The sequence below is a fragment of the Catharus ustulatus genome, chromosome 2, assembly GCF_009819885.2.
Source record: "Catharus ustulatus isolate bCatUst1 chromosome 2, bCatUst1.pri.v2, whole genome shotgun sequence".
NCBI classification, from domain to species: Eukaryota; Metazoa; Chordata; class Aves; order Passeriformes; family Turdidae; genus Catharus; species Catharus ustulatus.
The window spans coordinates 121,239,852-121,267,299 of record NC_046222.1 but is presented as its reverse complement, the minus strand read 5'-3'; the positions used below and the strand labels follow the sequence as shown (position 1 = coordinate 121,267,299).

At 42.9% G+C, this 27,448-nt stretch overlaps 1 protein-coding gene across 1 annotated transcript; it reads left to right on the top strand.

Moving 5' to 3' along the window:
* Positions 1-309: 309 nt before the first annotated feature.
* On the top strand, positions 310-27,235 carry IGSF5 (immunoglobulin superfamily member 5). The gene is given in 9 exon segments (XM_033052692.1): positions 310-328; positions 331-366; positions 6,272-6,592; positions 8,126-8,434; positions 12,484-12,612; positions 13,109-13,133; positions 17,405-17,517; positions 18,354-18,430; positions 26,609-27,235. Coding segments are annotated over 9 exon segments (1,098 nt in total). The 3' UTR covers positions 26,678-27,235.
* The last annotated feature ends 213 nt before the right edge of the window (positions 27,236-27,448 follow it).

Here is a 27,448-nt window from a genome sequence, read left to right as displayed (position 1 = left end):
TGAACAGGAGAATTGTGACAGCCAGGAGGGACAGAGGAATGTGAGATCTGCAGGAGGGGATTTTCTGCTGAAAAATCTTCCTCTGTGCCTTTTGGAACAGCTATTTGAGGAAAGATTCTGCTCTGCTTCCAAGCCCTCCCTCATTTAATCTTTTCCCCTTGTTGGTGATACAGGTCACACAAAGTCACCCTTGTCACAGGACCCGACTCACTCCCGAGTTTCCCCACAAGTTCTGTCCTTCAGCTTCTTCTCAAGCATGCAGTGACCACTGGTGGCTTCCTGCCTCAGGGACCAGGAGAGAATGCTCCAATGGAGAGCTTCCAGAAATCCATTTACTTCCCCTCCTCCTGACGGCCTCTCTGCCAGGTAGGACACGCTCGGAATGGTGAGACTGAGATGAGGCACCACAGATAAATCAGGGAACTCATTCCAGAGTGGGTAAATGGCCTTTGCTGATGAGCTCAGTCAGATTATTTGGACTGCCTGAAAGGGGGATGTTTGCATTTCAAGCCTGGATGATCTGATGATTTAAAGTGTGCTTCAGTGTGTGGGGTGGGGATGAGATGGGGAAGATGCCCTCTTTCAGCTTCTCCTTGCTTCTCCTTGCTTCTCCTTGCTTCTCCCTTGCTTCTCCTTGCTTCTCCTTGCTTCTCCTTGCTTCTCCTTGCTTCTCCTTGCTTCTCCTTGCTTCTCCTTGCTTCTCCTTGCTTCTCCTTGCTTCTCCTTGCTTCTCCTTGCTTCTCCTTGCTTCTCCTTGCTTCTCCTTGCTTCTCCTTGCTTCTCCTTTCCTCTTTTTTCTTTGGGACTGCTTTGGAGGGTTCATCTATAGAAAACTCAATATCAGGAGCTGTATTTTATTTCCAGAAGTAAATGCACATTATATCGTTGCTGGTTTACCACAAATTCACACCTCACATGCCTGGGTCTCAAAGCCAATTCAGATTAAAAGTGTCTCGGTGGCAGAGTGAATATTAAGTGACTGGTTGGGTAATGGAGACAAGGCTGATTTATTTTCTTAATCATAGTCTGGCTGGAGTTTTAACAGGAATGATCTGCAGTGGGATGAGGGGAAAGGAATTGTCATGGATTAGTAGTGAAAGGAAACACAAAGCAGGAATAAACAGTGAGTTTTCTGAGCAGTGGAGCTGCACAGGGATGTGTGGTGTTCAACAAGCTCTTCAACAACATGGTGAAGAGGAGGGAGCTGTGGAGGTGGCAGATCTTTGCAAGCAGTGCAGAATGACTTAGGGCAGCCAAATCCAAAAAGAGACTGGGAAGATTTTGCCAGAAAATGTTGTGATGCCAGATGAGTAAGTAATAAAGGCAGAGAAAGCATTCAATGCAAAGCATCTCTTAAATGCAAGGGGAAAAGAATGTTCTTGGAAAGAGAATAAATTGCTGAAAAAGAGAGGAAATGTCACCATTTGATGTCTCCAGCAAGGCAGATAAAATGAAGCCTGGCATGATGCAAATCCACAGAAATGTTTCATCTCTGATCTTGGCTGTTTTGTAACCCTTCCTTTGCCAAACAGGACAGGTTAGGTTTGAGAAAGCTGCAAGTGTGATGGAGCTGTTTCAAAGGCAGAGAATCAAAGAATCATTAGGAGGGTTTGGGGTGGAAAGGACCTTAAAAATCTTCCAGTTCCAAGCTCCCTTCCGTGGGCAGGGACACCTTTCACCAGACCAGGCTCCTCAATGCTCCCATCCAGCCCTGAGCACTTCCAGGATGGGGCATCCAAAGCTTCCTCTTGTCTAGGAGGGAAGGGTGAGCAGGCTTCACTAGACTGGGAAATCTTTTTCCTGCCTTGTGAAAAATAATCAGTACTAAAAAATGTATTAATTAATTACGTGGAAGTGAATGGTGAAATGATTATTCACAGTTTCTCATCACCAAAAGTATTCCTGGCAACCACTAGAAGTATCAGAAGATCTAAGGCTACCCAAGCCTGTTCTTTTCTCAGAGCATGTAATTTAATAGTAAGCTCAGAGCCACTGGGTGTGGGGGATATCAAATTATAAATAGGCTGAAAACAACCTAGAAACAAATATCATAAGGGGTAGATCCATAGGTGCAGAAGCAATTTTTGGCTCAGGATCTCCTCTCTTTTGGGCACTGGGGAGTTTCTGCTGTCAAACAGTGAGTGAGAGGAGAGAGGAAGGCGTGCCTGGGGGCTGTGGGGAGGTTGTGTGCAGGTGGAGGAAATAAAGCATCAGGAGTCTGGTTTTACTTGACAGAAACATCCTGTAAGCATTTAAAAATTCTTGTTAACATACAATGAACAAGCCAGTCCCTCGCTGCAGGCTTGACAAGCTCTAACCTACTTTGGTTTTCAAAAAGCTCAGCTGCAGGGCTGTTGGTTTTGAAACAAATTTAAGGTGCCTATTAATTGATTAATTAATAATTGTTGTGTATTTAAACAGTTCATAGCAGAGACGCGGCTGGAGCAGTGGGTTAGTGAGGAAGGGGAGGTAGAAGGCAAGGTGGGGTGAGCAGGAGACTGAAAAAAAGGGAAGAGAAAAAGGAATTTCAGAGACTGGAAGGAAGAAGATGCAGAAATTCAGTCAGAGCAGAGAGGGAAGGAAGGAAAACAGACATAGATACAAAAACTGAAGGATGAAAAGCAGTGTTTGTGGAAGGTCAATATGGGTATAGAGGGGGAGATTATTTTGAAATACGATAATGAGGCTGAAAAAAAAAAAAAAAAAGAATCATTATGGCAAAAGGATAAGCCCATCCTGTCCTCCCCTGTGCTGCATCCAAATAGGTCACTTACAAAAGAGCAAAGACAGAGCCAGCAGAGGACAGGAGGCAAGGAGGACAAGGTAGCCACATCTCAATGCCCTTGTTGTTGAAAACTCCAGCATGGAAGAGTGGTTCTTTGGAGTTTATTCAAGTGTGAAAGAAAAGACACTGCTGACGAAGGGCAAGGGTGGCTCTTTGGCAAATGAGGTTCCCTCAGTGCAGGCATCACCCTGCACAAGATGCATTTTCATTTCTTCACAACCTGCAGTGGTGTGACAGCGATTTTGTGTGGCAGAGGAGGGGAAACACCAGCCCATAAAGGAGTTGGTTTGTGCTCTGTGTGCACTGAGCAGCTGGGACACCATCAGCACTTTATTTAAGCAAATTTTTCACACCCTGGTGACTGCACTGTAAACAATTTAATGATGTGCCTCAGAGAAGCTGTCCTCACTCAGGTCTGTTTTTCGAGAGGCAAGGGGTGATGAGGAGCCAGCCCAACATTTCCCTGCTGCAGGGATGGATGGTGTTTGATGGGTGGGATGTCTCCCTGCTGGTGTGTGGGGAAGCAGATGTTAAAACAGCTGCTAAGAGCTGAACACGTAATTCCTGTAAAGTGCAATGAAAATCTAGCCCGAGGCCTTAATTTGTTTAAAAGCAACCATCTGCAAGGTATTTTTGAAGCAGGATGCAAATGAAACCAGCACTAGTTTTTCTCCCCAGTGCATGAAGCAAGGTCCAGCACAAGGACTCCCAGCACTGGCTTAAGGCACTGGAAGCTGGGGTTGGGTCCCATTTGTGCCATGAATGTCCTCTGTGACCTCCCACAGGTGACTTTATCAGTGTTTGTGCACGGGCTGGACAATGGAGCACGCTGTTGGTTCAGGACTCCACGTGCAGAACAAACAATAAAAGCAAGAAGATAAAGAGGCAAAGGCAAAACCACCAAAGCCATTCAGGCAGCAGGTGGAGAAAGCTGATGAAATTCCTTTATTGGTTGTGCTGGGCTGGGATCTGAGTGGAGCAGAGGTTGTGTCCCACTCTCAGCCCTTCTGCCTCCCAGAGGATCCCCATGAAGGGCTCAGGAACCTGTTCCCTATGGGGCAGCAATCAGGGAAAGATCATTTATTGCTCCAGCAGACATGGTTGGTGGAGATGTAGATCCTCCCTCACCTATGGACAGATAAAAAAATAATTCTCATAGATAAATGATTAACTCATACCTACCTGCCTATACTGCCCTGAGTGTCTGAAGAAAGCAAAAGCAACATTGGCAATTATTTTTAGAGGAAATGATCACTGATTATTCCTGTTTAGGGATAAATTTCAAATATTTGTTAACAGCAAGCATTGTCCTGAAAGTTGCATCATTTATTCAGAGCCCTGGCAGACCACAGCTCCTTGAAAATGTGAAGTGTTTGCACAGGCATGGAAATAAATTCCAAGTGCACAGAGAACAGTTTGCATTAAGAGGGGCAGAGTGGGTAAATTTTAATTTGAACAGAAATGTGATTTACTTAATCTTATCTGGCTTTATTAATTATCAGAGTAGGTAAAGTTTGCTTTTCATTTAATGTTTTGTTGCTCACACACAGATACACTTTGCAGACCGAGGTGCATGGCAGAGGTGACATAACCCAGGAAGGTGGAAAATTTTTGTGAAGGTTTTTGTAAACAGGACAGGAGTCAGAGTCAGCCATACAGGGAGAGTTTTGCACAACCTGCAAAACAAAGAAGTCTGTAAATGCTTGCAGAGGGTGGGAGGAAAGAGAGGAATTATTCATATTAAAGAACAATCCTGGCACCAAGCTGGTTGGATATACAGTGGTAAAACCTGGGCTGGGAAGTGCAGAAGGGTCTGGGCAATGGAAATCCCAGACCCTGTGTCCTGGGGGCAGCTCACTGAGGCACTGGTTGCAATCTCATCTGAAATTGGGCTCTGGTTCCATTTTTACAACCACCAAACACCCCTGTTTGTGAAAAACACAGCGTGTCCTTCTCTCACATCAAAGTTTTTTTTCCCCAATAATTTATAGCTAATCTCTTAATAAATAAACTACCTAAAAAACCTTGGTGTGATCAAAACCCTTAAAAATTACTTCATTGTCCTGAATGCTCTTAGCAAGGGAGTGATGACCATTTCTTCCTTTCTCCTGGAATATAATTGAATAATTATTCTCAGGCCAAGTTTGTGGGCACAGGGTTTTAATTAGGCTGCCATGGGCTGCAGTGTCTAATTGCTGCCATCGTGCAGAGCTCAGCTGGAACCATTGGGGCACCGTGGTGCTCCCTCAGCAGGAATGTTCCCCTGGGAGGGTCTGCAGGGAGCTAAATATCCATGCTTGGACTCAAAATATTCCTGGATGAGGCCCTGTGCAGTCGGTGGGGTTGGCAATGGGATGCCCTGGAGGGGAGGAAAACAAAATGACTTTGTTAGGAGCTTTCAGTTCTGAAAAATATTTGCCAAAATTCACATTACCTTTCAAAGAGTTAAAACTAATGAGTTATAGCACCTCTGTTTAAGAGAAAGGTTTTATAAGAAATACATCACAATGTATGTGATGAATGGTTGAGGAATAGGGGAAAGAACACTGAAGGATAAATGATAGGGTTGCAAAAAATCAGTGGCAATCCAAGGTATGGAAAAGGGACTGGTTACACAGTCCTTTAATTATTTAAAGTCTAGGCAACTCATGTATTTTCCTATTTAAAAGTGGAATTATTTTCTGTCAACAAAATGGTAGTCAGTGAATTCCTGAAGAGAAACAGGTGATTTTGGAAGGAGACACAAAATAATTAGAGGCGTTTTTAAAGAAAACCACCTTTCTAAGCAGGGTCTGAAAGATTACATTGCACACCTCCATCTCTGAGCTGGTTAAGGTGTTTTACACTATGCAGCCACCTCTGTTGGTGCTGGATTGTTGGAACCCTGAAACCTGGGAGCTTTCTGTGCTTTCTGGCACTGACCCCCAGGAGAACACTGATTTGGACTTGAGGCTTTGGAGAAGGCTTCCAAGTTTGAGTGATGGAGTTGGAATCACTGGTGTGTAATTAGAATAGAAGTGTGTGACTTTACATGGTGAAGGGTTTGGAATTTGGGGTTCTAGAATATAATAATAGGTATGGGACAAGATGGAGGTTCTTGGGAATTGTCTCTTTCTGTCTTCTTGTTCCTTCTTCATGATTTCAGGCAGTGGTTTTTAGTTGGATAGAAAGTACTGCAGTGAGGGTCGCGGGAGTTTGGTCATTGGGTCAAAAGAATAAATAATATAGATGTTAGTTTTTAATTGGATAGTTAGGCCTTAAAAGATCTTGTAACTAGCTAGATTCACCTCCATTTTCTCACTTGGCTTGATAGCTAGAAGTGCTAAAGAACTCTCTGTACTTTAGATAAGATTTAATGAACAACCAAATCCGAACAAGAAATCAATCTCTTGAGCATTCAATCCTGACTCTGAGTGAAGGCAGAAGAAAAAAGCTGACCCCTTTCAGTGTATATGTATTTATGGGCTGGTTTTGGTTCCCTCACAGGCCTGGGCTTTTGTTACTCCATCACCAAGGGCCCTGAGAACGCCACCGTGCTGGCTGGCTCACAGGCACGCTTCAACTGCACCGTGTCTGCAGGATGGCAGGTCCTCATCTGGCTCTTCAAGGGCAGTCCTGTCCTCACTGTGGTCAGCTCCCAGGGCCCTCTGGAAACCTCAGAGCGCTTCACCTCCCACAACTACACCAGTGGGGACGAGTTCACCTCGGAGCTGATCATCCACAACACCCAGCTGAGTGACTCTGGCAGGATCGAGTGCAGCATCCAGCAGCCCAGCGACAACAACTTCGCCTTTCTCTCCGTGCAAGGTGTGTATAGCCACCAGCAAAAAGCTGTTTTGTTGTGCTGCCCTTCAGGGAATCCTCTGAGGAATTGCTCAGGTTATCCCTGGGAAGGAGTACAGTAATTTCACGATTATAAGCCGCACCATTTTGACTAAAATTTTGATCTGAATCCAAAGTGCAGCTTATAATCAGGTGCGGCTTATATATGGACAAAGAATGAAACATTGCTGTTTTAGTTTGGAGGACAGGTGTCTGCTGAGAAAGGCAGGAACTTCTCTTTGAAACGGAGAATGTAAACCCCCTCCCTCCAAATTATTATAATTTTGAAATCAAGGGGCTCTCAGGCAAAGATATGGGAATTAGGAATAACAGTTCTTTACTAGGGAAATTAAAATAGAAATACAGCACTACAAAGAAACAAACCCCAAACCCTGACACAGTCAGAGTACAACCTGACACCTGTCAGGCAGGGTGTTGGCAGCAGTCCCATTCCATGGTGGCTGCATCCTCCTGCAGTGACAGATGTGGCTCAGTTGGAGCAGTGCTCCTGGACAAGGTGCAGTTTCCCTCCGGAGCTCCAGTGGGGATGTGGAGAAATCCGGTTTTCCTCTGGAGTCCAGTGGAGAAAGGGGCTCCCTTAGTGTCCCAAAAGCTCTGTTTTTATTTTGGTAAGAAATGTTGGGCTCTTCCCCCTGGCTGGAGCAGCTCCCAATGGGATGCAGTAATTTTATCAGTGCCACAGTGGGACTCAATGGCCATGAGCAGAAAATGACTGGCTGGAGGAAGGATGGGCTGTGGAAAGATAAAGAACAATGCCCTGCCTGGTTTCAATGGATGGCCCATTAGCAGAATATCTCCCAGGGAGATCAGGATCACTGCCCCACCCTCAACAGATGGTGATAGAACAGATACCTTTTATCACACTCTGTATTGTAACATGTGGCTTATAATCATGAAATTACTCTACATGCTCTCATTTGCCATCCTTTGCCTCCTTGCCCTCCTTATCCTAATTTTACTGTTTGAGTGGGTTTAGAGTCACATGCAGAGTGCCAATAACAGAGGTTGTAACTCCCCACGTTCTTTCCTGTTCCATCTCTTATTCCTTACCAGCCCCAGCCAGGAAAGCAGGATCTCACCACCAGGCACCATTCATTTGTCAAGGAAGGGCTTGGTGCAGTGATGACATCTCATCACCTATCTCTAAACCTCTTCTTGTGTGACCTGAGCATGTCTAAAATTTAGAGAGAAACGCTTTTATTTCATTGTGTTGTCCTCCAGCTGGATATGTGTCAAGATGGCTAAAAAGTGCAATTTCCTGCTTTTTATTGGGAAGGTACTGAAAGCTGAGACTTGTGCTTTGTAATGGGCCCATGCAGTTGAAATATCTGCGTGCTTCCATCATGCATATGGTATATCTGTATTAATAATTGTTTTCCACTTCATATCTCAGGGCATAGCTATTTCTGGGTAGCGAGATAAGATTTAAAACCACCAGCAGGAAAGCAATGCAGCGACACATTCTGAAGGAACAAAAACATCTTTTCCCTCCCACAGTTAATGGATCTTTACTCATCAAAAATAGCACCATAACAGTAAAAGACAACCAAACAATTGAGATTGTTTGTGAAGCCTTAGGATGGGCTCCAGCTCCAGACATTGCCTGGATGAGAAATGACTCTTGGGTTGATAAGTCCAGCTATGTTACCCAGCAAAATCCAGGATCTCAAGGCCTCCACAATGCCCTGAGCACCTTAACTCTGACTCCGAGGGACACGGAGGTTTTGACTTGTTTAGCTGACATAGAAGCACTCCCCAGCCCTCAGAATGCGACTGTAACTCTTATTTTTGACAACTCTGCCACGGGTAAGTGAATGTTTGTTGTGCTTTGCCCCTGCTGTGCTGCCTGCACTCAGAGCTGTGCGTTCTGTTCTGGTTCGTTTTGCTGTAAGAAGTTGTTTATTTGCAAATTAAATCCTCCTGGGTGTGGAATTTGGAGCCAGGAGTCACAGCATGGTGTGTAGGTAGGGTTAAATGTCCTTCTGCCAGTCTAGTGGACCATGAAGACCAAGGTAGGACTGAGCAAGACAAAGCCTCTGGCAAATATCTGCCCCTGACTGCTGTGGATTCGCTGCTAGGAAAACCAGCCTTTGCTCCTTGAGCAGGAAAACACCCAAGGAATTGAGATCTTAAATATCCTTGATCAGAGCATGCCTGACATATTAACTTAATTTCTTACAAAGCCAAACCCTCATGTGAAATTCATTTCCATCATATCCAATACCAGTTTTACCCCTGATTTGGAAAAAAAAACCCTTCCCAGTTTCTGCACACAACCCAGAATAAATTCTGTATGAACATATATGGAATTTTTGGGCAGTGCATTAGGTTGCTTTTTACTGGCTTTTACTTCAAGAAATTCAAAGTTGCTTTAATCCAAGCCTGGATGTCATGCAAATCTCTCCAGAGCAGTTAGCAAGGCCTTTGATAACTCCAAATATTTTTGCTAAGGTTGTAATCATGCTGACAGCTTCTCTTGATGAACAGATTCTTCTTCTGCAATGGGTGAATGAGGCACATGCAGAACATCCTCACAGGATATCAATGAGGGGTTTGTACAGACATTTTGACACATAAACAGCTGAAAAGATTGAGTAGCTGTGCCCTTTGTTTTCAGTATGAATCATTATTAGCAGGCCTTTTTTCAGAAGCTGGGAAAGGTCATTTTACCATCCCTAACGTGGCCTTTTGTAGTCACATTGATCTTAATTACTGACTAAGCAAAATAGGAGTATCCTGAGGAAATTAATAAATTCCCCTGCCCACTCATTTGTGATGTTTCCATAGCTACTCCCTGCAAATCAGAAGAGGAGAAAAACAGATGTCATGAAGCACTATTAGTGTATAATTAGTGATTGTATAGGACCATCATTCATTTCTCTTTGGAAATACCATTGTGCAGCAGCAGGCACTCAGAATTTGACAGGATAGGAGAATCTGAAGTCTTGAAATGGTCAGAATGGAATAAAAGCATGGCATTTATGACACAGGAAGGTATATAATGTATATATCACACTCAAAATCTAAGAGCTTGTCCCAGTTTTCATATACAGGCTCAGCCTTAGCTGGCTGTTGGGAAAGAACACAACCAGCTTCAAACATGTCAGAAATCCTTCCCAAAACGACTGAAATATCAAATTTCCCCTTCACTTAAAAGCTGGGGGAATCAAATTCCTCCTTGTTCTCTCAAGCAATACAAGAGCTACCAAAAATCTGAGCCCTCTCCAGCCAGCAGCCCCTGGTGAGGGCATGTCCCACCTTCCTGCACCTCTGGGTCAGTCTTTCTGTACAAAATGATCATTTCTGTGTCATTCACTCTTCCTGCAGTGGTGTTTGGCTGAGCCTGAAATCTGGGGACTCCCAGAGAGTTATCCCAGAGATGCATTCACAGAGTTGTTACTTGGAATGGGATCCATGGTGGAGTTCCTTTAGCTGGGTCCAAGCTGAATTTGGTGTTGAATTCCTGTGGCTTTTGACTGCAGAAGTTGAGGACTGAGGGTCTCCCATGAGCCTGCATGTCCTTTGCTTTTGAACTCAGCCAGAAAAGCTCCAAAGTGCCCAAGAAGCCACGTGCAGGTTTTTCCAGTCTTTATTCCTCTCTGGTCACCAGCACCTGCCTGGGAAAATCCCCTTTTCTGCAGACACTTTGTCAAAGTTTGGACAACTTTGGGAGGAGCCAGAGGTTGTGATGGCAGCAGAGAAGGGGCCCTGTGGAATGGGGAGGAATCTCTGTCCACACTAAACACTCATGGAACTTGGTTTGGATTTCCTAATGGACTCAAAGGGATTTAACACCTTCACACCTTTGTGCCCCTCCCTTGCTTGTGTGTTCACCTGGCAGCTCCTCATCCCTACCCAGCTCCAGTTTCTTTCTGCATCCTCCAAAACTGCAGAGACACAAAATGCTCAAGCTCTGGGAGAGTTTGTGTTGTACCCTGTCCTTCTGGCTTCAGCTCCATAAAGCTCTTGGCACATAACCTGACCCTGGGAGGGGGTGAAATACCTTGGTGTGGCAGCCAGCCTGCAGGAATGGGATGGTGCAGGTGTGTTCAGCTCCTCCCTTCTCACCAGGGTTAAGCTTTCCCCCCTAGCTAAATAGATGGCATTCATATTTTAGTCATCTTGAAATCCCCATGGCATCTCTATGGAACAAAATGTACTAAAATGTAGATTTCTGTTGCAGTACTTCTAGATAAAAATACTATGAACAAGTTTATCATCAGCTGATGGCAGCCTACAGGATTTACTGCTAATTTTCAGGCTACTGAGTGCTTGGGGTTTTTTTTCCTAATAGAAGAAATTCCAAACATGCTGATTGAGCATTAGGATTAGAGAAGACTAGAACAAATTGCTTAATGATAATGACCTGAGCTTTGGAGAATGCAGATTCCTGGCAGAGGTTCAGGCTTTGTAGGAGGCTCTGGTACTCTATCTTTTCAGTCTGAAACCTCCAAACCCCAAACATGCACCCAGGAAAATTTGTGGATAGAAAGGGTTTCATTTATTCCCTGCCACAGGTAAACCTGCTTCCCACATCAGGGGAATTGCCCTGACCCTGAGCAGCTCCCAGTCACCCTCATTCCTGTGGTTCCTTTCCCAGAGGCTGTCAGCCAAGTGTGGCCATGGAACTGTTAACTGGGACCTTGAATGAGGAAAAGACAACCATAAACCCATGGGACAGAACTGGGCCAAATCTGGATGTGTCTCCTGTAATTTGGGTTGGAAGATTGTTTCTAAACAACTGCCAGAAGTTTTTGGGGCTGCTATCCAAAGAGAAGCCACACTAGGGGTGCTTCTGGAATATTTGGTCAAACCCAGGGGCAGGATGGTGTGACAAGCAGAACTGGCATCTTGTTTGTACATCCAGCTGCTGAGAAATATTCCCCATCCCTGGAAGTGTCCCAGGCCAGGGCTTGGATCAGGCTGGGGCAGTGGAAGGTGTCCCTGCCCATGGCAGGGGGTGGAACTGAGTGAGCCTTGAGCTTCCTTCCAAACCAAATCTCTCCAAGATTCTATAATTCTAAATGCAAGATGTTTTTAAAATTCTGTGCACGTGGGAGCCCTGTTTGGTCATAGCAACCGATTTCAGCAAGACATTGAATCATCCTTAAATCCCCACGTTTAACCCTGCAGACTACAGCAAAGATAAGGAATAAGTTAAATGTGAGAATGCTGCAGAGAAGATGGGTCAGTAGCTGTGGGTTCTTCACTGGTTTTGCTCTTTGGTGCTCTTTAGGTGTCCCACCAAGCACATCCCAAAATCAAACACTTGTTGAAATCATTGAGAGAAATCCTAAGATGGAATTGATGAGAAAAGAATTTTTCCAGGCTAGAATCACCAGCTGTACTAATCACCTACAACTATTGCTGTAGTTTGTGGGGAGAAATTGACTTTTTTTTCCAAGCAGTTCAGCTTATTAAAAGGGACACATACACATTTGATCAAATTAATTGTAACCCAAAATATCTGTTTTCTCTCCACTGATAAGAGTAGCCAGGCAAGACCCTCAGTACCTGCAGTGTGGACTCCTAAACACCTCTCTCCAAATGTCCCCAAAGGACTTTGGGATGCACAGCATAATTCTAAACTAAAGTTAAGTTTGAAGATTGCAACACTGTGCTTTTCAGAAGAGAAGTAGCAGTGGGAGAAGTTACAACTGCAATAAAGGATTTGAATTCAGGAATATTTTAAATTTTTGGGTGACAACTATAAATACAGAGTCTGTCATTTGGAAAATACAGGCATTGTTAAATCTTCACCAAGCACTTAATAGCATCTCACAGAAGAGGTAAATGTGCTTAACAGGATGAATTGAGCCTCTGATAGTCCAATGTTTCTTTATTTAATTTAACAGAAAATGATTTCAGTCAAGACAACGGGAACACGTGGGTTGTTGTACTGGCAGTTGTGCTTTCATTTCTTGGTGTTGTTCTCCTGATCGTTATTATTGTGGTTGCTGTGCGCTGCTGCCTGAAGAGGAGAGGTGAGTGGACCTTCACAGCTGCTCTGTGCATTCAAAATATACATTAAAATGTGGTTTTGATTAGACATAAATCTACTTGTGTCAGCTCTGATGCTGCACAAAGACCTGTAAGCAGAGGACTGAGCAGGCAGATCCTGCTCTTAACTGTGCCCTGTTTAAGATCCTCCTTAATTTCACCATTGTGTTTCTCTCATAAATTTATTCCAATCAGTGCCAGCCCTTCACATTAACTCCCAGGGGGGTCATGTTTTTTGGGAGTACATTCAATTTTAAAGACATTTAAAGGTTCTTAATTGAAGAATATTTTCTGTGCTGTGTGCCTAATCCCAGTTTCCATGTAAGATGCTCTGCAGGGCTGCCCAATTTTGCAAACAGTGTGGAGAGATGCTCCTGTGGTAGCTGGAACTCAGGGCACGCTCTTAGAGAACTTACAGAAGCTTTAAATTTTAATTTCCTGCATTTTAAACACCTTTTTTTTTTTTTTCTCCCTTCTCAGGATCTACTTATCAAAATGAAGTAAGGTAAGTCAGATGATGTGGGATAACTTTTTGGACTCTTTGAGGATGCTGCAGGGTGGCAAGAGGGACGTGCCAGTGTCCTTGTCCTGGCTGTGTGAGCTTGGGGACAGCAGAGGGATGGGGGACAGCATCCAGGGAAGGGCACTGACCTTAGGGATGAAGGTTTATATTTCCAAATAGGTCTCATATAGCTCAGTCTAATTCAGGATATCAGTATTAGATTGCTTACACCAAGAGCAGCCAGACAAGCATAATTAACTCATGTAGTTCTAAACTTCACCGAAATACTGAAATACTAGACCTATCATTAAAAATATTACTAATTTAATTGTAAAGCAAACTCAGCACTGCTGCTTTCAGGACTAGACATACAGGAGGTCTCATAAAGGCACTCTCTAGCTAACCTTAAATCAAGGTAGCCAACCAGTTTGGGATTTCTTCACAAGAAACATGGAGAGGTTAATCCAAGCCTCAGAGACCTAAATTTATATGCCTAGATTTAAAAAAATTATCTCCATGGCATCCCTAGTGCAATGTGAGCGCGAGGGCTTGCAGCAGGGGGGGGAAACTCTGATCCTGGTGAAAAAAACCCATCAAAGCCCCACAAAACCCCACTAAAACTCCACTAAATCCCCACAAAACCCCACAAAAACCCATCACTGTGCTGCAGGTGTCCTGGGGCAGGCAGGGAAGGATGGATGGATGGATGATGGATGGATGGATGGATGGATGATGGATGGATGGATGGATGGATGGATGGATGGATGATGGATGGATGATGGATGGATGGATGGATGGATGATGGATGGATGATGGATGGATGGATGGAGGAAGGGATGGAGAGATGGATACATGGATGCGGGGGTGGGTGGATGGATGGAGGGAGGGATGGGTGGATGGATGGAGGGATGCAGGGAGAGATGCAGGGAGGGATGGATACATGGATGGGTGGATGTATGGAGGGATGGAGGGAGGGATGCACACATGAATGGGTGAGTGGATGGCGAGCAGAGCCCGCCGGGCGATTGCCAGCTCCGCCACAGGATGTCACTGCCACACCAGCGCTGGAGCGGGCGAGCTCCGGAGCGGGGCGGGCGAGTTCCACCGCTCCCCCCGGCTCTTTAGCGCTGGACAACCTGGTAAAAAAAGGGTTCGGAGGGCAGGTTTGGATTATATTTTAAAAAGAAATTCTTGACTGAAAGGGCGGTGAGGCACTGGGCAGGGATGATGTGACTCTCCATCCCTGGGAATGTTCACTGGAGCTGCCTGGGATAGGGGGAGGTGTCCATGCCCACGGCAGGGGCTTGGAGAGAGATGGCTTTAAGGTTTTTTCCAACCCAAGCTATTATATAATTCTATTTTAAAAAATTCTAAATTATATATAAAATATATTAAAAAATATAATAAGATATAATTATATACATAATATTATATAATTATAATATAATATAATATATAATATATAATATATAATATATAATATATAATATATAATATATAATATATAATATATAATATATATTATATAGTTATAATATAACACATATATAATTATATAATTATGTCTGATACAATTTACATATTCGAAATAATCATATTAATATTTATATTAATATACTTAATGTGAATTTATCAATTTATTTTTATGCAGCTAATTATTTATGTAACTTATTTATATAATTTATCTAATTTAATATAATTTTATATTTATATTATATTACATTTTATTATAGTATATTTATTATATAATATATGGAGTGTAATATAAATATAAAATACATATTTATATATAGTTCTATATTAATATAAATATATACTATATTAATATTATATCTCATATATATATGATAATAATAATATAACATTATTATAGCTGCCCCATGGATGAGTATCAGCACCTCATTCAGTAATTGTCAGACATTTTCAGTACAAAGCTTTTTATCCATGATTGCACTGAGCTGGAAAACTTTAGAAATCAATAACTGGTGGCTCTCAGCATTCAGATCGTTTTTATCAGCACCTGTGTGGCTGTGACAGCCATGGCAGTGGGTTATTCACATTATTATTTGTATTTAGGCAGCACTGAATTAATTCCCTGCCTATGCTTGTGGGGTTTTTAACTGCCTGTCCCCTCAGGAGTTTGCAGAAGGTCCCACCCCCTTTCCTGGCAGTAATTCCCAGTTTCATTAGCAGCCTCTTGTGGGGAAAGTTGGTGATGGTCTGTTGACAGATTTCCATTTATAGAGCACTTTATTGATAGGAAACAGAATAAGGAAATTAGACACCCTCTGTTTTCTCCCAAAGAAATGATGCTTATTGTGCCATGCCATACGTGTAAACTTCCATGTGATTCCTTACTTTGTGGGGCTAAATTCATCATTTTGCCAAGTGCAGCTGTATAAATAGGGCAGGAGGAAATCAGCAGGGATTGCTTGGATTCTGATTTAGTTCAGAATCCCAAAAACTTCCACAAGGATCAACTCTACTGATGCAAAACCAGCTGAACAGTCAGGTCCATGTCCTTCCCAGACCCTGCCTTGCTGCTGTGGATCTGCAGTGCTTCTTTCAACATGAACAGGTCCAAAATAGGGCATAGGGCATAACTTTCCTTTCCTTCTATGTTTTTGCATCTGGTCTGGGTGGAAACAATTCCTCCTTCATGGCACAAGTGTGTTTTTAGCTCTTATTATTCCTCTATTTAAAGATGAGTTGTCTCACTGTGTTCACAACCCTTGCTTGTATTTTAAAGTTAAGAAAACTGGGATGAGTTCAGGCCCTGAGGCTCAGTTTGGACTTGGAGATTCAGTGTTGACAGTTCTTCAAGGTTTGAAAAACAATGACCCTGAAATCACAAGGATTATTAACAATCACAGATTTTGTAGGGGGGAATTTCCCTGCAGTACAAAGAATGCTTGTCCAGATTTTGGAGGCTTCTTTGCTGTGGTAGCAAAGAAGTAGTGAGACCAAACATACACTGCTTTATTTTTAACTTGGTTGGATATCTTCCTATACCTCCCACACATTTTTTTTTTTTTTTGGCTACTCCACTGAGTTTGTTGGGATCTAAGGCTCAGATAAAAGAGACAGCACAGTGTCATGTAACATCTGGGGGTGGTAGCCCTAAACAATTGCTTTTGTCTTCTAGCAACCATGGCAGGGCTCTTGGTGGTGTCCAGCCTGTTTATCTCCTAAAAAAGCCCCAGAGCTGACAGCTGGCTCACCAGATCTGTGTGTGCATCACTAACACCCCTCTGAAGCTCTGCAAAGGGATTCCTACTACATATAAAAGAAATAGAATTACAGAATTATGGGATCATTGAGGTTGGAAAATACCTGCAAGGCCAAGTCCCAGCTGTGATTCCCACCTTGTCACCCTGAGTGCCACCTCCAGGTGCCACCTGCAGGGATGGGCACTGCAAACCTCCCTGGGCACTTCCAATCCCTGAGCTCCCTTTCCATGGGGAAATTCCTGCTGCTGTCCCCCCTGAGCCTGCCCTGGCCCAGCCTGGGGTTGTTCCCTCTCCTCCTGTCCCTGTTCCTTCACTACAATTTTTTATTACAAGGACAGACACCAGTTTCCATCAACGTCACTGCCACCCCTTCCCACTAAAAATTCCTGGTTTTCCATCATCAGTTTGTGTTTGCCACACCTCAAACTAGGCAGAGGAGGACCTGGGACTGGCCTGGAGAGGTGTCCATGGTAGCAACAGATCAATAGTAGCATCTCCTCCAACATCAGAATTTTGGGTACAAAAGCACCATTCTCTGCCTGTGCAGCTGTGAGGGCAGCATTCTGCAAATTCAGAGATGTGTAACTTTAACCAAGGAATTTCTGTCTCATGGAAAGTAAATTTCAGAGTGAAAGATTAACTTCAGAGTGTACAGATGAACCCCTGACTGGGGGGATGTGAGGACACGCTTTGGTTTTGCAGCTGGGCACCAAAATGAGGAGCTGGCATAGGTGACCTGTTGTTCCATTGTTGGGCACCTAAATATCCTGCAATTCAGAATCAGAGATCAAAATTCCTTTTCTACAAAACCTATGATCTGGCACAGGGTCCTCACCTTTTGAAGGCTGCCTTATTTTCATGGTTTTTGACGTGGCTGCTGATGGAAACTTTCCAAACAGAATTCCATGGAACAAGATTTGTACTGGCTAATTACTTGGAATATGTTTTACACCTATTTTTTGGGACATTTACTTTTTTCTCTCTAGAATACCCAAGAGTTCTCCCATCATGAAGAAATTCTAATGACAGCTTTTTGTTTTCTAGAAAAGTTTCAGCTGAGAAGAAAAAAGAAGGTGATTTGGAAAACAGTCACAGGAGTGGCAGTGAAAATCTGGGATACATTCCAGAGGAACTGTGGAACACAGAACAAAGCCCAAGTGAGTCTGAGCTGGTGAATCACAGGTTGTAAAATTGCTTCTCAACATGGACAGCAGGTCAAGCAATTAAAATTATGAGTTTCACAATATTTAGTGAAGGATTTGTGCTTGTCCTGGACCTCTCCAGAAGGTTTTTGATTTTTTAGAGGAAGACCCTCCAAAAATGTTGAGGAAACATCCAAGTTCTTTGCAATTCAATTTAGATTTAGTTCTGGGTTTGATTTTTGAAATGCCTTTGTTCTTCCAGTTGTCTTCTGGGGCCAGATGTGGGAGGACTGGATTTTCATACAGGCAGCAATTTAGGCAATATTTTGCAGTTGGTCTGTGAAAACAAAAGAAAACCCACCACTAGTAACACAAAAAAAAAAAAAAAAAGAAAGAATAAAGGCAGTTAGTGAACTGTTATTTTACTGAGAAATGACTAAGGCATTATAAATTCTTGTCCTTAAGCACAGACTCTTCAAAAGCAAATGTAAATCTCCACCAAATTGTTACATTTATAACCACATTATTCTCAAAACATTTAATCAAACACTTAATGGCATAAAATTATTGTGCAGAGTCTATAATCCAGGCACACATCCTTTCCTCTCTGACAAATAAGTGGTGAAGAAATAAGTACAGGGGACAGATTTTGAGAGTATGTAGTGTTAGAAACTGCAGCAGTTATAAAAAGTAAAAGCAGAATTAAGTGAATCTGGACAAATTGATTCCACAGAGTCCTGGCTTGGCTTTTTTCACATTTGTTTGTGTTGTGATAGAATATTAAATTCTATTTTGTGGTTCATGCTGTGGTGGACACTGAGTAACAATAATCTTTTATATTCTTGTTGCAGGGCTTGCCACTCTTCCCCCGATGTCTTCAAAGTTTGCTGGCCCTGATAACAAATTGTACATCACTTCTCTACCAAAGGTAATGCTGGTATCTTGAATATCTCGAGTTTTTTGTTTGTTTGTTTCACAGAGTGTGTATTGTGCTAGAGCCAAACACAGATTTTGAGTGGAGGCAGACAATTAGAAGTCAATTACAGCTGTAATTGGGGAAGGGGAAGTGGGAAGTCTCAGACTTGAAGGAGATGTGGAGATAAGATGTGAAGGTGAGGTTTGAGGTTCCTTGGCAAACAAAATCCAGTGTAGGAGAAATAAATGTGTCCTTTTCTCTGGATCCTTTCCAACATTCCAGAATTGCTTCGATCAGGAACTTGACATTAATGTTGAAACCTTTGGTGTCTCAGCAGTAAGAGCCAGGGAAGGCAAACCCCCAGCACCCAGTGCCCCCAGAGCTTTGCCCCTTTTCCATGTGGGTAAAATGCAAAATGAAAATCTCAATGTTTATTCCTCCAGTCTCAGTGACCCCATTCTGAAGGCTGGTGCTGTTCTCTCTTAGCTTCCAGCACAAGAGCAATGTGAATTTTAATTTATACCATATTTTTGTAAAATCCATTTAGCACCTCCAGGATGGTTTTTGCCAATGTTCTCTTGAGGAAGTGGCAGTGATGTGGTGCTGAGTTCACTCCTCAACACAGTGATAACTCATTTATTTCTGAAGAGCTGCTTCAACATTCACAATGCACAAATCTGTCTTGGGGATGACATTGCACATAAATCACAGCAGAGTGTGTCAACTTCTTTTGGCACACAATGAAATTTAGGAAGCACTCAATCAACAATTAAAACAATGATCACATAACACCAGTAAAAAAATAACAGCAATGACACTGATGCATTTGTGCCTGGTAGTTATGATGGCTGACATGAATTACTTGTCAAACAAAATACTGAAAAAAAAAAGCTGAAACAAAAGCTGAAAAGTCTGCACAAAACAGTGGAGGCATCAGTGTGGATCCACGACCCCAAGCAGCACTTTCAGACAGAGTTTGGAGTGGTTGTGAGCAGGATTTTGGGGCACTGGCAGGATGTTGTCACCTGGATGTGGACATGGGTATGGTGCTGTTGGGTTGGTGAAGGGACTGGGTGATCTGGAAGGTCCCTGCCAGCCCTGCAGACTCTGGGATTTGGTGGTTCTGGGATTCATTTCCCAGTGCCTGGGTGCTCACTGATGGCTCATGGGCACTGCAGTGGCATTGAGGATATTGGTGACATCTGAAAGGTGTCAAATTTGGGTGAATTTGGGCGTCCTCAGGCAGCTCCATGCACTGTGAGAACATTCATGTTGTGAGTGGGGACCATCAGGGGACTGGATTCACTCTCCTTGTTCAAACTGAGATGGGAAAGGTGCAGCCTCCACAAGAAATCCTGAGTTACATGGCCTAGGAGTTCAGATGGCCAGAGACACTTTGAACATAGCATAAAATAGGAGTATTTATGATTTTAAAGCCAGTTATCCTTGGACAACATAAAAACTCTGTCACAGTGGCTTCTACCTGCATCAATTGCTGCACACACATTCTTGAAAAACACCAAGAGAGAATCAAGAGATAAAAATTATTTATTACTATTTTCCGTATCTTAGAGGAATATTTAGCAATCTGAAAATGGCTTGGTGAAGACAAACTGTGTCTCAGTTTGAACAGGGCTTCTCAGAGTATTGTGTAAGCAGGAGCTGATAAAAGCCTGCTGAAGGTTTACCCTAAACTGTGGATTTGCAGTCCATGATTTAATTTTATCACAATAAATGCAAACAGAGTAAAACATTGCCCAGACAAAAAGCATTTTCCTTTTACATTCATAACCTCCCCTGTTAACTGCATAATACAGGTTTTCTCACAAAAGGTGTTCCTGGATAAATTCCAATAAAATTCAATCACCGCTGATGCCAATGTATTGCCTAATAACCATTGCAGTGTTCTTTTATTATATTTCTTGTCAAGTAGGAGAAATCAGATGTTGGCTCATTTAGCTGTTTGCTGGCTAGTGCTGAATCCAACAATTTGTTCAGAAACCACCTGCCTTCCTGCCATTCCTAAGGGCAGAAAGTTGAGATTCTCAGTTGGCTTTCCCTGCCTGAGTACTGGGAACGTTCCCAAAGACTTTTCATCTTTATTCTTCAGGACCTTTTAGTGAGAAATAGAGGATAAAAAAAAAAAAAACAAGCAACACAAACCAAAAAAAAAAAAAAAAAGAGGAAAAAAAGTTATCCTGAGAATTTTTTTCTATAGTGAAAGAGGTCAGGAAGGGGTGGGCTCCAATAAATTACTTCTCTTTCCCTGGATAATCAGGAAAAAATGAGCAAAAGTCCTTGCAGTGCTTCTTTAGAGGTCAAGTAGAAGGAAGGGAAATCCAAGGCCTCCCTGAGGAGCAGGAAGTCCATCTACTGATGGGAAAATTGCAGATTGAAGATGTAAAACCTCATCTATTCCTGTGTCTCTGAGGGTAATGGCTTCACTTTTGATCCCTTCTGTTCCATATGTAAAAAAGTCACAATTTTAAATGAGTTGGGAGATTGAAGGAGACTTCATATCACAGGTTTTGCTTCCTCAGGATTTGTTCCCCATAGACAGAACTGGGTACACACCTGAAACCCCTGGTGTGTGTCATAAAAGGTGACAACAGAAAAACACTGAGCTCAGCTTTTGGCCATTCAAACCCTTTTGAATCAGAAACTAATTCAAAACGTCCACAGAAGATAAATGCTGCCCAGTAATTGCACTGATCAATTCACAACCTGAACAAAAGGTTTGGCAAAGAACAAGGGCGGAAAATCAAAGGTGTGTGAGACATTTAAAAAATGATGAGTAACGAAGCAAATTATTGAGCTGGGGGAAAAATTAGCAGGCACTGGAAGAGGAGGCCAGAAGCATCAGTCAGAGGTGCTGGAAGGTCTTCATTGTGCTGGTATTAACTGAGAAAAGGTGAAACTGGGAGCAGAGGTGCAGGATTCTGTTTAATTGCAAATGTAGCTCCTGTCAGGGATGGGAGAGTGTGATTCTTGCTCCCAATACCAGGCTGAACTGCCAGAAAAACGGATTTTAGGGACCAACATCCCACTGGGGGATCATTCCCTCATTCCCTGACTCAGTGCTCCTCCCAAATCCCAAGAGCAGTGAGGGGATCCCCTGGCTGGGATTTTGCAGATTTTGGGGCCACAGGGCCAGGTGCTGAGTGCCACCTCCAAGGAACTCTTGTTTTCCCAGTTCCCACAGAAGTGAGAGCATAGGGTTAAAACCATGGGAATTGTATACAACAGATTGAGGGGGTGAGAAGAAAGGTTGGGTAGCCTGGGAAAGGGAATCAGGCCTGGGAATGAATGTTGAGCTTTGTCTTTATTAGATCATGTGAAACTGCACCTGTGTAATCATCATCTGATAAATAATATGATTGTTAAATGTAATAATTGTTTTGGTAAATTGAATATATTATTGTTTAATCATAATAGGAATCATGAGAAACAATGTAATCATAACAAGAATTATGAGAAAGAGTATTTTGGGGTTCTGATGAAAATCACAAGAATCCATGCTTGGATAAGATCAATGTATACAATAGAACAATATGGGTTTAGTAATTATTACATAGTTATATAAGGAAAAGGGTATAAAAACATGTCTCTCTCATCCATGTTGGAGTCAGATTTGGGTTTGTACCCTGATTCCCAGAGCTCTGCAATAAAAGCACCTGCAGATAATCACCTGTGATGTTGTTTCATCACCTGTGATGATGTTTCTGTGCTAACAGAAGGAGCTCTAAGCACTGAGCAACTTTCAGGATTGGACAATCTCCTAGAGGAGCTCCATAATTAGCTCATTTAATTTGCCATTAACCTCTGAGTGATCAATCAGGAGCCCATTCCATGGGAGGGTGTGACTGCTCCTTCCCAATGGGCTGGATCCATCCCTGCTGTGCCTTCAGCACAGCTCCAGGAAACTCCCACAGCCTCACTGCTCCTTCCCCATCCAGAGTGAGTCATGGCACCCTTAATGGGGAAGGATCCATTTTTCTTCTTAACTACTCCAAATGACACTCTATAAACTGCAGATATTCTTTAGCTGTGGTTGTGGTTTTATACTGAGAAGGAAATGAATGATGAATTGCAGCTCCATTTATTGCCCCATATAGAATTGCTGCGACTCAGAGGGTTGTTGGAAAGAAAAATTAAGTGATCAAAATGGAATTAAAAGGTCAATAAATAGAAAAATAAATCGATGAAAGCAAACAATTTTGCTCCTGCTGATGAAATGGGCTGCAGATATGTCATGTTATGATATCCATTGGTTAGCATATCATGATTAAGAGAGCAATAAACATTGATGATACAGATAGAGAAACAGCACGTTCAGTTTGCAGTTTTTTTTCCCAAATGTCTGTGGGAGAAGGGGAGGAGTGAAGGCATATGGGTGGGATTAACCCATGAAGAAACAAGGGGGAATTTCCTGGCTGTATTGATGGGCAGGGAAATGTTCTGAGTGTCCAAAAAGTTGGCAGGACAGAACTGGTTTGTTACTTGCTGAATTATTTTGAGGGTATGCAGGATTAATGGGGTGTGTGCTTTCCTGTAAGTGAAGTGAATTTAGAATCAAAATTGAAAACTAAGGGCAGGGGGAGAAATAACCTTCAGAACCAGAAAGCTGTGCCCCCCTGATTTTTTGTTCTGTTTTTGTTAGCCCAGTGTGTGATGCATGTGGACACATTTGGGAGAACTCCTACCCCATTAATGTCAGCAGTTTGTTCTGATGCAGTTAGACTTGAATTTTTTTTTTTTTTTGGCTGGCTAATACCAAGCCTTCAGTTTATCACACACTTCCCCAGCATCAGTGTCTGAGGAGCTCCCATCTGTCACATCAGTGCTGAGATCAGAGTCCTGTGTGCTCATCACTCACATCACTGCAGAACTGACTGAAACAGGCTTGTAAGAGCAGAAATCCTCCTTTCATTGACTGGAGATCAGCATTCAAAACACCACAGAAGGATTCAACCCTGAAACCAGCTGATACACACTCAGTTTACCTTCTGATTCATCCATGTGCTGCTAGCTCCCTTTTTGTCTGGCTGAAGAGCTGGGAGAGATGAAAAGATCTGTGCAGCATCTGTTTCCCCAACCAAACCAACAAACCATGTGAAGCTTCTCCCAGTATTATAATCCTTTTATAGTAATCCCTGTGAAAAGGCATCCAAGGCAGATGATAAATCAACAGGCAGGCTTTGAAGCAAGTGACTGTCAGATATCCATGGTTAGCTGGATGCCAAGCTGACAGTACAAAGAGATTTAAAACTATGTAAAAAATGCTGATGTTGTGGCATCCTTCCTGATGGGGAGACCACCTCAGAAAATCTCTTCTATGATGTGCAACAAGCCACTGGAGATGGGTTTTCCCCCTTCAATCTGTAGGGTGAAATGAATTATGAAGCCATTTTTCCTCAGACTAGGACTGGCAGGACTAGGAGAGCACTGAATTAATCTAAAGAATAAACAAATTTGAAATCAAAACCAGCATCTCCAGCAGATCAGGGTATAAATATGAAGTGGTTGTTGTGGTCCTGCTCCTCTGCATTATTATTTGTGATGTGTTGTTTGAGATCTTCCATTGCATTCAGAAAATGAGTTTTAGGACAGTGACCAGCAGCCTCCATTTCAGTGAAGTGCAACCTCAGGAAGGCTCTGCTGCTTCAGAAAATGGGCCAGAAAATGGGCCAGCACACAGCATGAGCTGATTGAAATGCATGAAGTTATTCATTAATTGATATTGGAGCACAGGATGCAAGAAGAAGTAACTCTAAAGCAAATAACTCAGGGCAAGGGTGAGCCCTCATGGATGTCAGCCCCACCCTGGGAGCAAACTCTGCTCAGTTCCTGCTTTGGTGGTGAGGAGAAGTGCCAGGACAGACAGGGGCTGCCTGGCTCATTCCTGAAATGGGATTTTTAAGGAAAAAGAGGCCTGATGGGGTTACCTTTTCCCCAGTGCTCTCACAGGGCTTGGATCCATCTGCTGCTCTCCAATGGCTCCTGCTGTTCAGAATCATCTGCAAACCTAAATCAGAGAATCTCAGAAAGATTGGGGTTGGAAGGGATCGAAAAAAACATCCAATTCCAGCTCCTGCCATGGCAGGGACACTTCCCACTGTCCCAGGCTGCTCCAACCTGGAACTGAACATTCCAGGGATCCAGGGGCAGCCACAGCTGCTCTGGCAATTCCATCCCAGCCCCTCCCAGGGAACAATTCCTGATTGCCAAGATCCCATCCAACCCCACAGTGAAGCCATTCCCTGTGTGCTGTCCCTGCAGCCCTTGGGAATTGTCTCTCTCCAGGTTTCCTGCAGCTCCTTCAGGCCCTGCAAGGCCACCCTGAGCTCAGCCCAAAGCTTCTCCTGTGCAGGCTGAACAATCCCAGCTGTGCCAGCCTTTCCTCCCAGCAGAGCTGCTCCATCCCTCTGCTCATCCTGGGGCTCCTCTGGGCTCTCTGAGCAGCTCCAGCTCCTCCCTGGGCTGGGAATTCCAGAATTCCCAAGTGGGGGTCACACCTGAGGGGCTCAAGGGCAGAATTCCCCCCTCCCTAAATCTCTTTTTTGCCCCAAAATTGCCTCTTCCCACAACACTGCTGGATGAACTTTCTGATAAATGTCTTTTTCCCCTTTTAGCAAATCTGGTTCAATAGAGTACTTTTCTGCAGCAAGTTCTGGGAAATATTCTCACCTCAGTATTTTGCTAAAGATGGGATTCAACACATGACCTATTTCAGGGAGTTTTAGAGACTGTGTGTTCTTGGGCATCCTCTGAAACTTTCTGGTTACTCAGTGTGCTACTGGTTCAGTATCCTTTAATCTCACAGATCACAATATCTGGGAATATTTCCACAAACATAAAACTTGCCTTTGGCATGTTTTCAGACTTTTTTCCCCCATTCTATTTGAAAATTTGTTATTTTGGTGGGAGAGGTAGTAGAGAGCTTCTCTGCTCAACTCCACTGAGGTCTTTGGACAAGAAATTAAGTGCAGCAGAGGGAAAAGGTCCTTGAGCAGAGCCAGCAGTGCTGTTACTTCCCAAAGTACCTCTCCTCTCTGCAAAAATAAACAGTAAAGAAGGGTAAATTTAGAAAACAGCAGCATGTTCTAGCAACAAGAAGGGATGGGAGGGTGGAGAAAGAGAGTTGTGTTTAAAACAGAAGGCAGCTGTCTTGTGAAATGCTTCTAGGATAGTTAAATTTATCCCACAGTGGTGCTGGGGCTCATTAAATACCAGAGACATGTTGTCCACATTTGTTATCTAACATTTGCCTCCATGTGTTATTCAATAATGTATGTGTACCAAATGCATTATTGAAGATGTTTAATACTGGAAGAATACCAGAGCAATACAGACTGTACATGATTAATGCTCCAGAAACAAACCTCAGGAAAACTGGGCAGTAGTTAGAGAAGCAAGTTTGCCTTGATAAAACATTTCACTGAGAAAAACAGTGACATTTCCATTAATTTCCAGGGGCTTGAGACCAGGTGAGGGATTGCAGGGAGGAGATGTTGCTACTACATTTATAAATACAAAGTTTATATTGCTTGGATGCATTGGGAGTGAATTTTTCCTCGTCTTTTCCTCTCCAATGATATTTTGTAAAAGCACAGAAGTAATTAGGACTGGAGATGCACCTGCACTTGTTCCACATGAGCAAAAGCTTTCCAAGGCTGCTGAGCATTTTCCCTGCTCTGATCCCAGTTTGAGAACAGGCTGCAGCCAGTGGTGGTGGAATCCTGGCAGTCTGGGGAAGTTTAAAAAAAGCCTGGCTGGGATAAACACTGAGATGCTGGGAGTCACCTTCCAGCCACGTGAAATGCTGGTGTGCTGTGATTTCTAATGGGTTTGGAAAGCAAATGCTCAGATTTTTTACAGCTTAACAGGTATTTCCTTTAAGAGGACCAGAGCAGAAACACCAAACATCACCTTTTGCAGAGGCCACCAGGAGCTCTCAGGCAGCAGGAGAGCAGATAATGAATTCCAGAACTGCCAGCAGCGTGTTGCATGTGAAGCTTTTGTTTCCTTCTGCTCCTCATGCTTTCCTTTGTGTTTGGATTTTGAGTGGGCTGCTGCTGCATTTCATGGTGCTCTGGGGTGAGGGCTTGGCAGGAAACCTCCTGGGACCCCTCCTGGGACTGATTTTCTGGGATCTCTTCCAGTTCTGAAACTGTTTTTGCTCTCCCCTAGGTGCGACCTCAAAGACGTCCTGATTATCTGATGAGCCCAAAGAAAATCAGGAATGTGACACTTGTGTAGGATGGAAAGTTAAAACCAGTTCTCTCCATTTAAGTTATAAGTTATTCTGTTATTTTTTTATTTTTTTTCTCATGCCATTAAATAAAACTGCAACCTTTATAACACAGCACGTGATATCACAGCAAAATAATGGACATAAATGACATAAACAGACTGCCCTGGTTTCCAAGACAATGAGTTTGATGGGACTGGGGAAGAAGAATCTGTGCTTTGGGTCTCAGGGAAATCAGCAAAACTCCTGTCAGACAGGAATTTTATGTTACAGCAAGATCAAGGACTGGAAATGCAAGATATTTATTATTTCAGAAAAAAATGGTTAATAATAATAATGGTTAATATAATATCTACACTTTAAAACACATTATCTGTACAGATGATCATCTTGAGCTTTCAGATCAACATTTTTCCATTCCTATCCTGTAATAAAATCAAGGGAATTTTTCATGAGGGCAGCTTCAAAATTTCTAACAAAACTATCTTTGGATCAGAAATAACATTTCTCCATTTCAATACATTATTTTATAAGAGGTATTTGCCTTAAAATTCCATTTCAAAATAAAACCCAATCACCCATGTGCCAAAAAAAAATTAAAAAAAAAAATTTGAATTCAAATATCCTAAGCTGAAAAATGTGAATTTGAAACTCTTGACTTTGAAGAGTTGTTGCTTGAATGTTTTATGTCTCTGTTCTTCTTGTGAGCTGAGCTGTGTCACAGCAATGGTGGCTTCTGGAATTCAGTTTGAACAGTGTTTTTTCCTCAGGGATAGAGT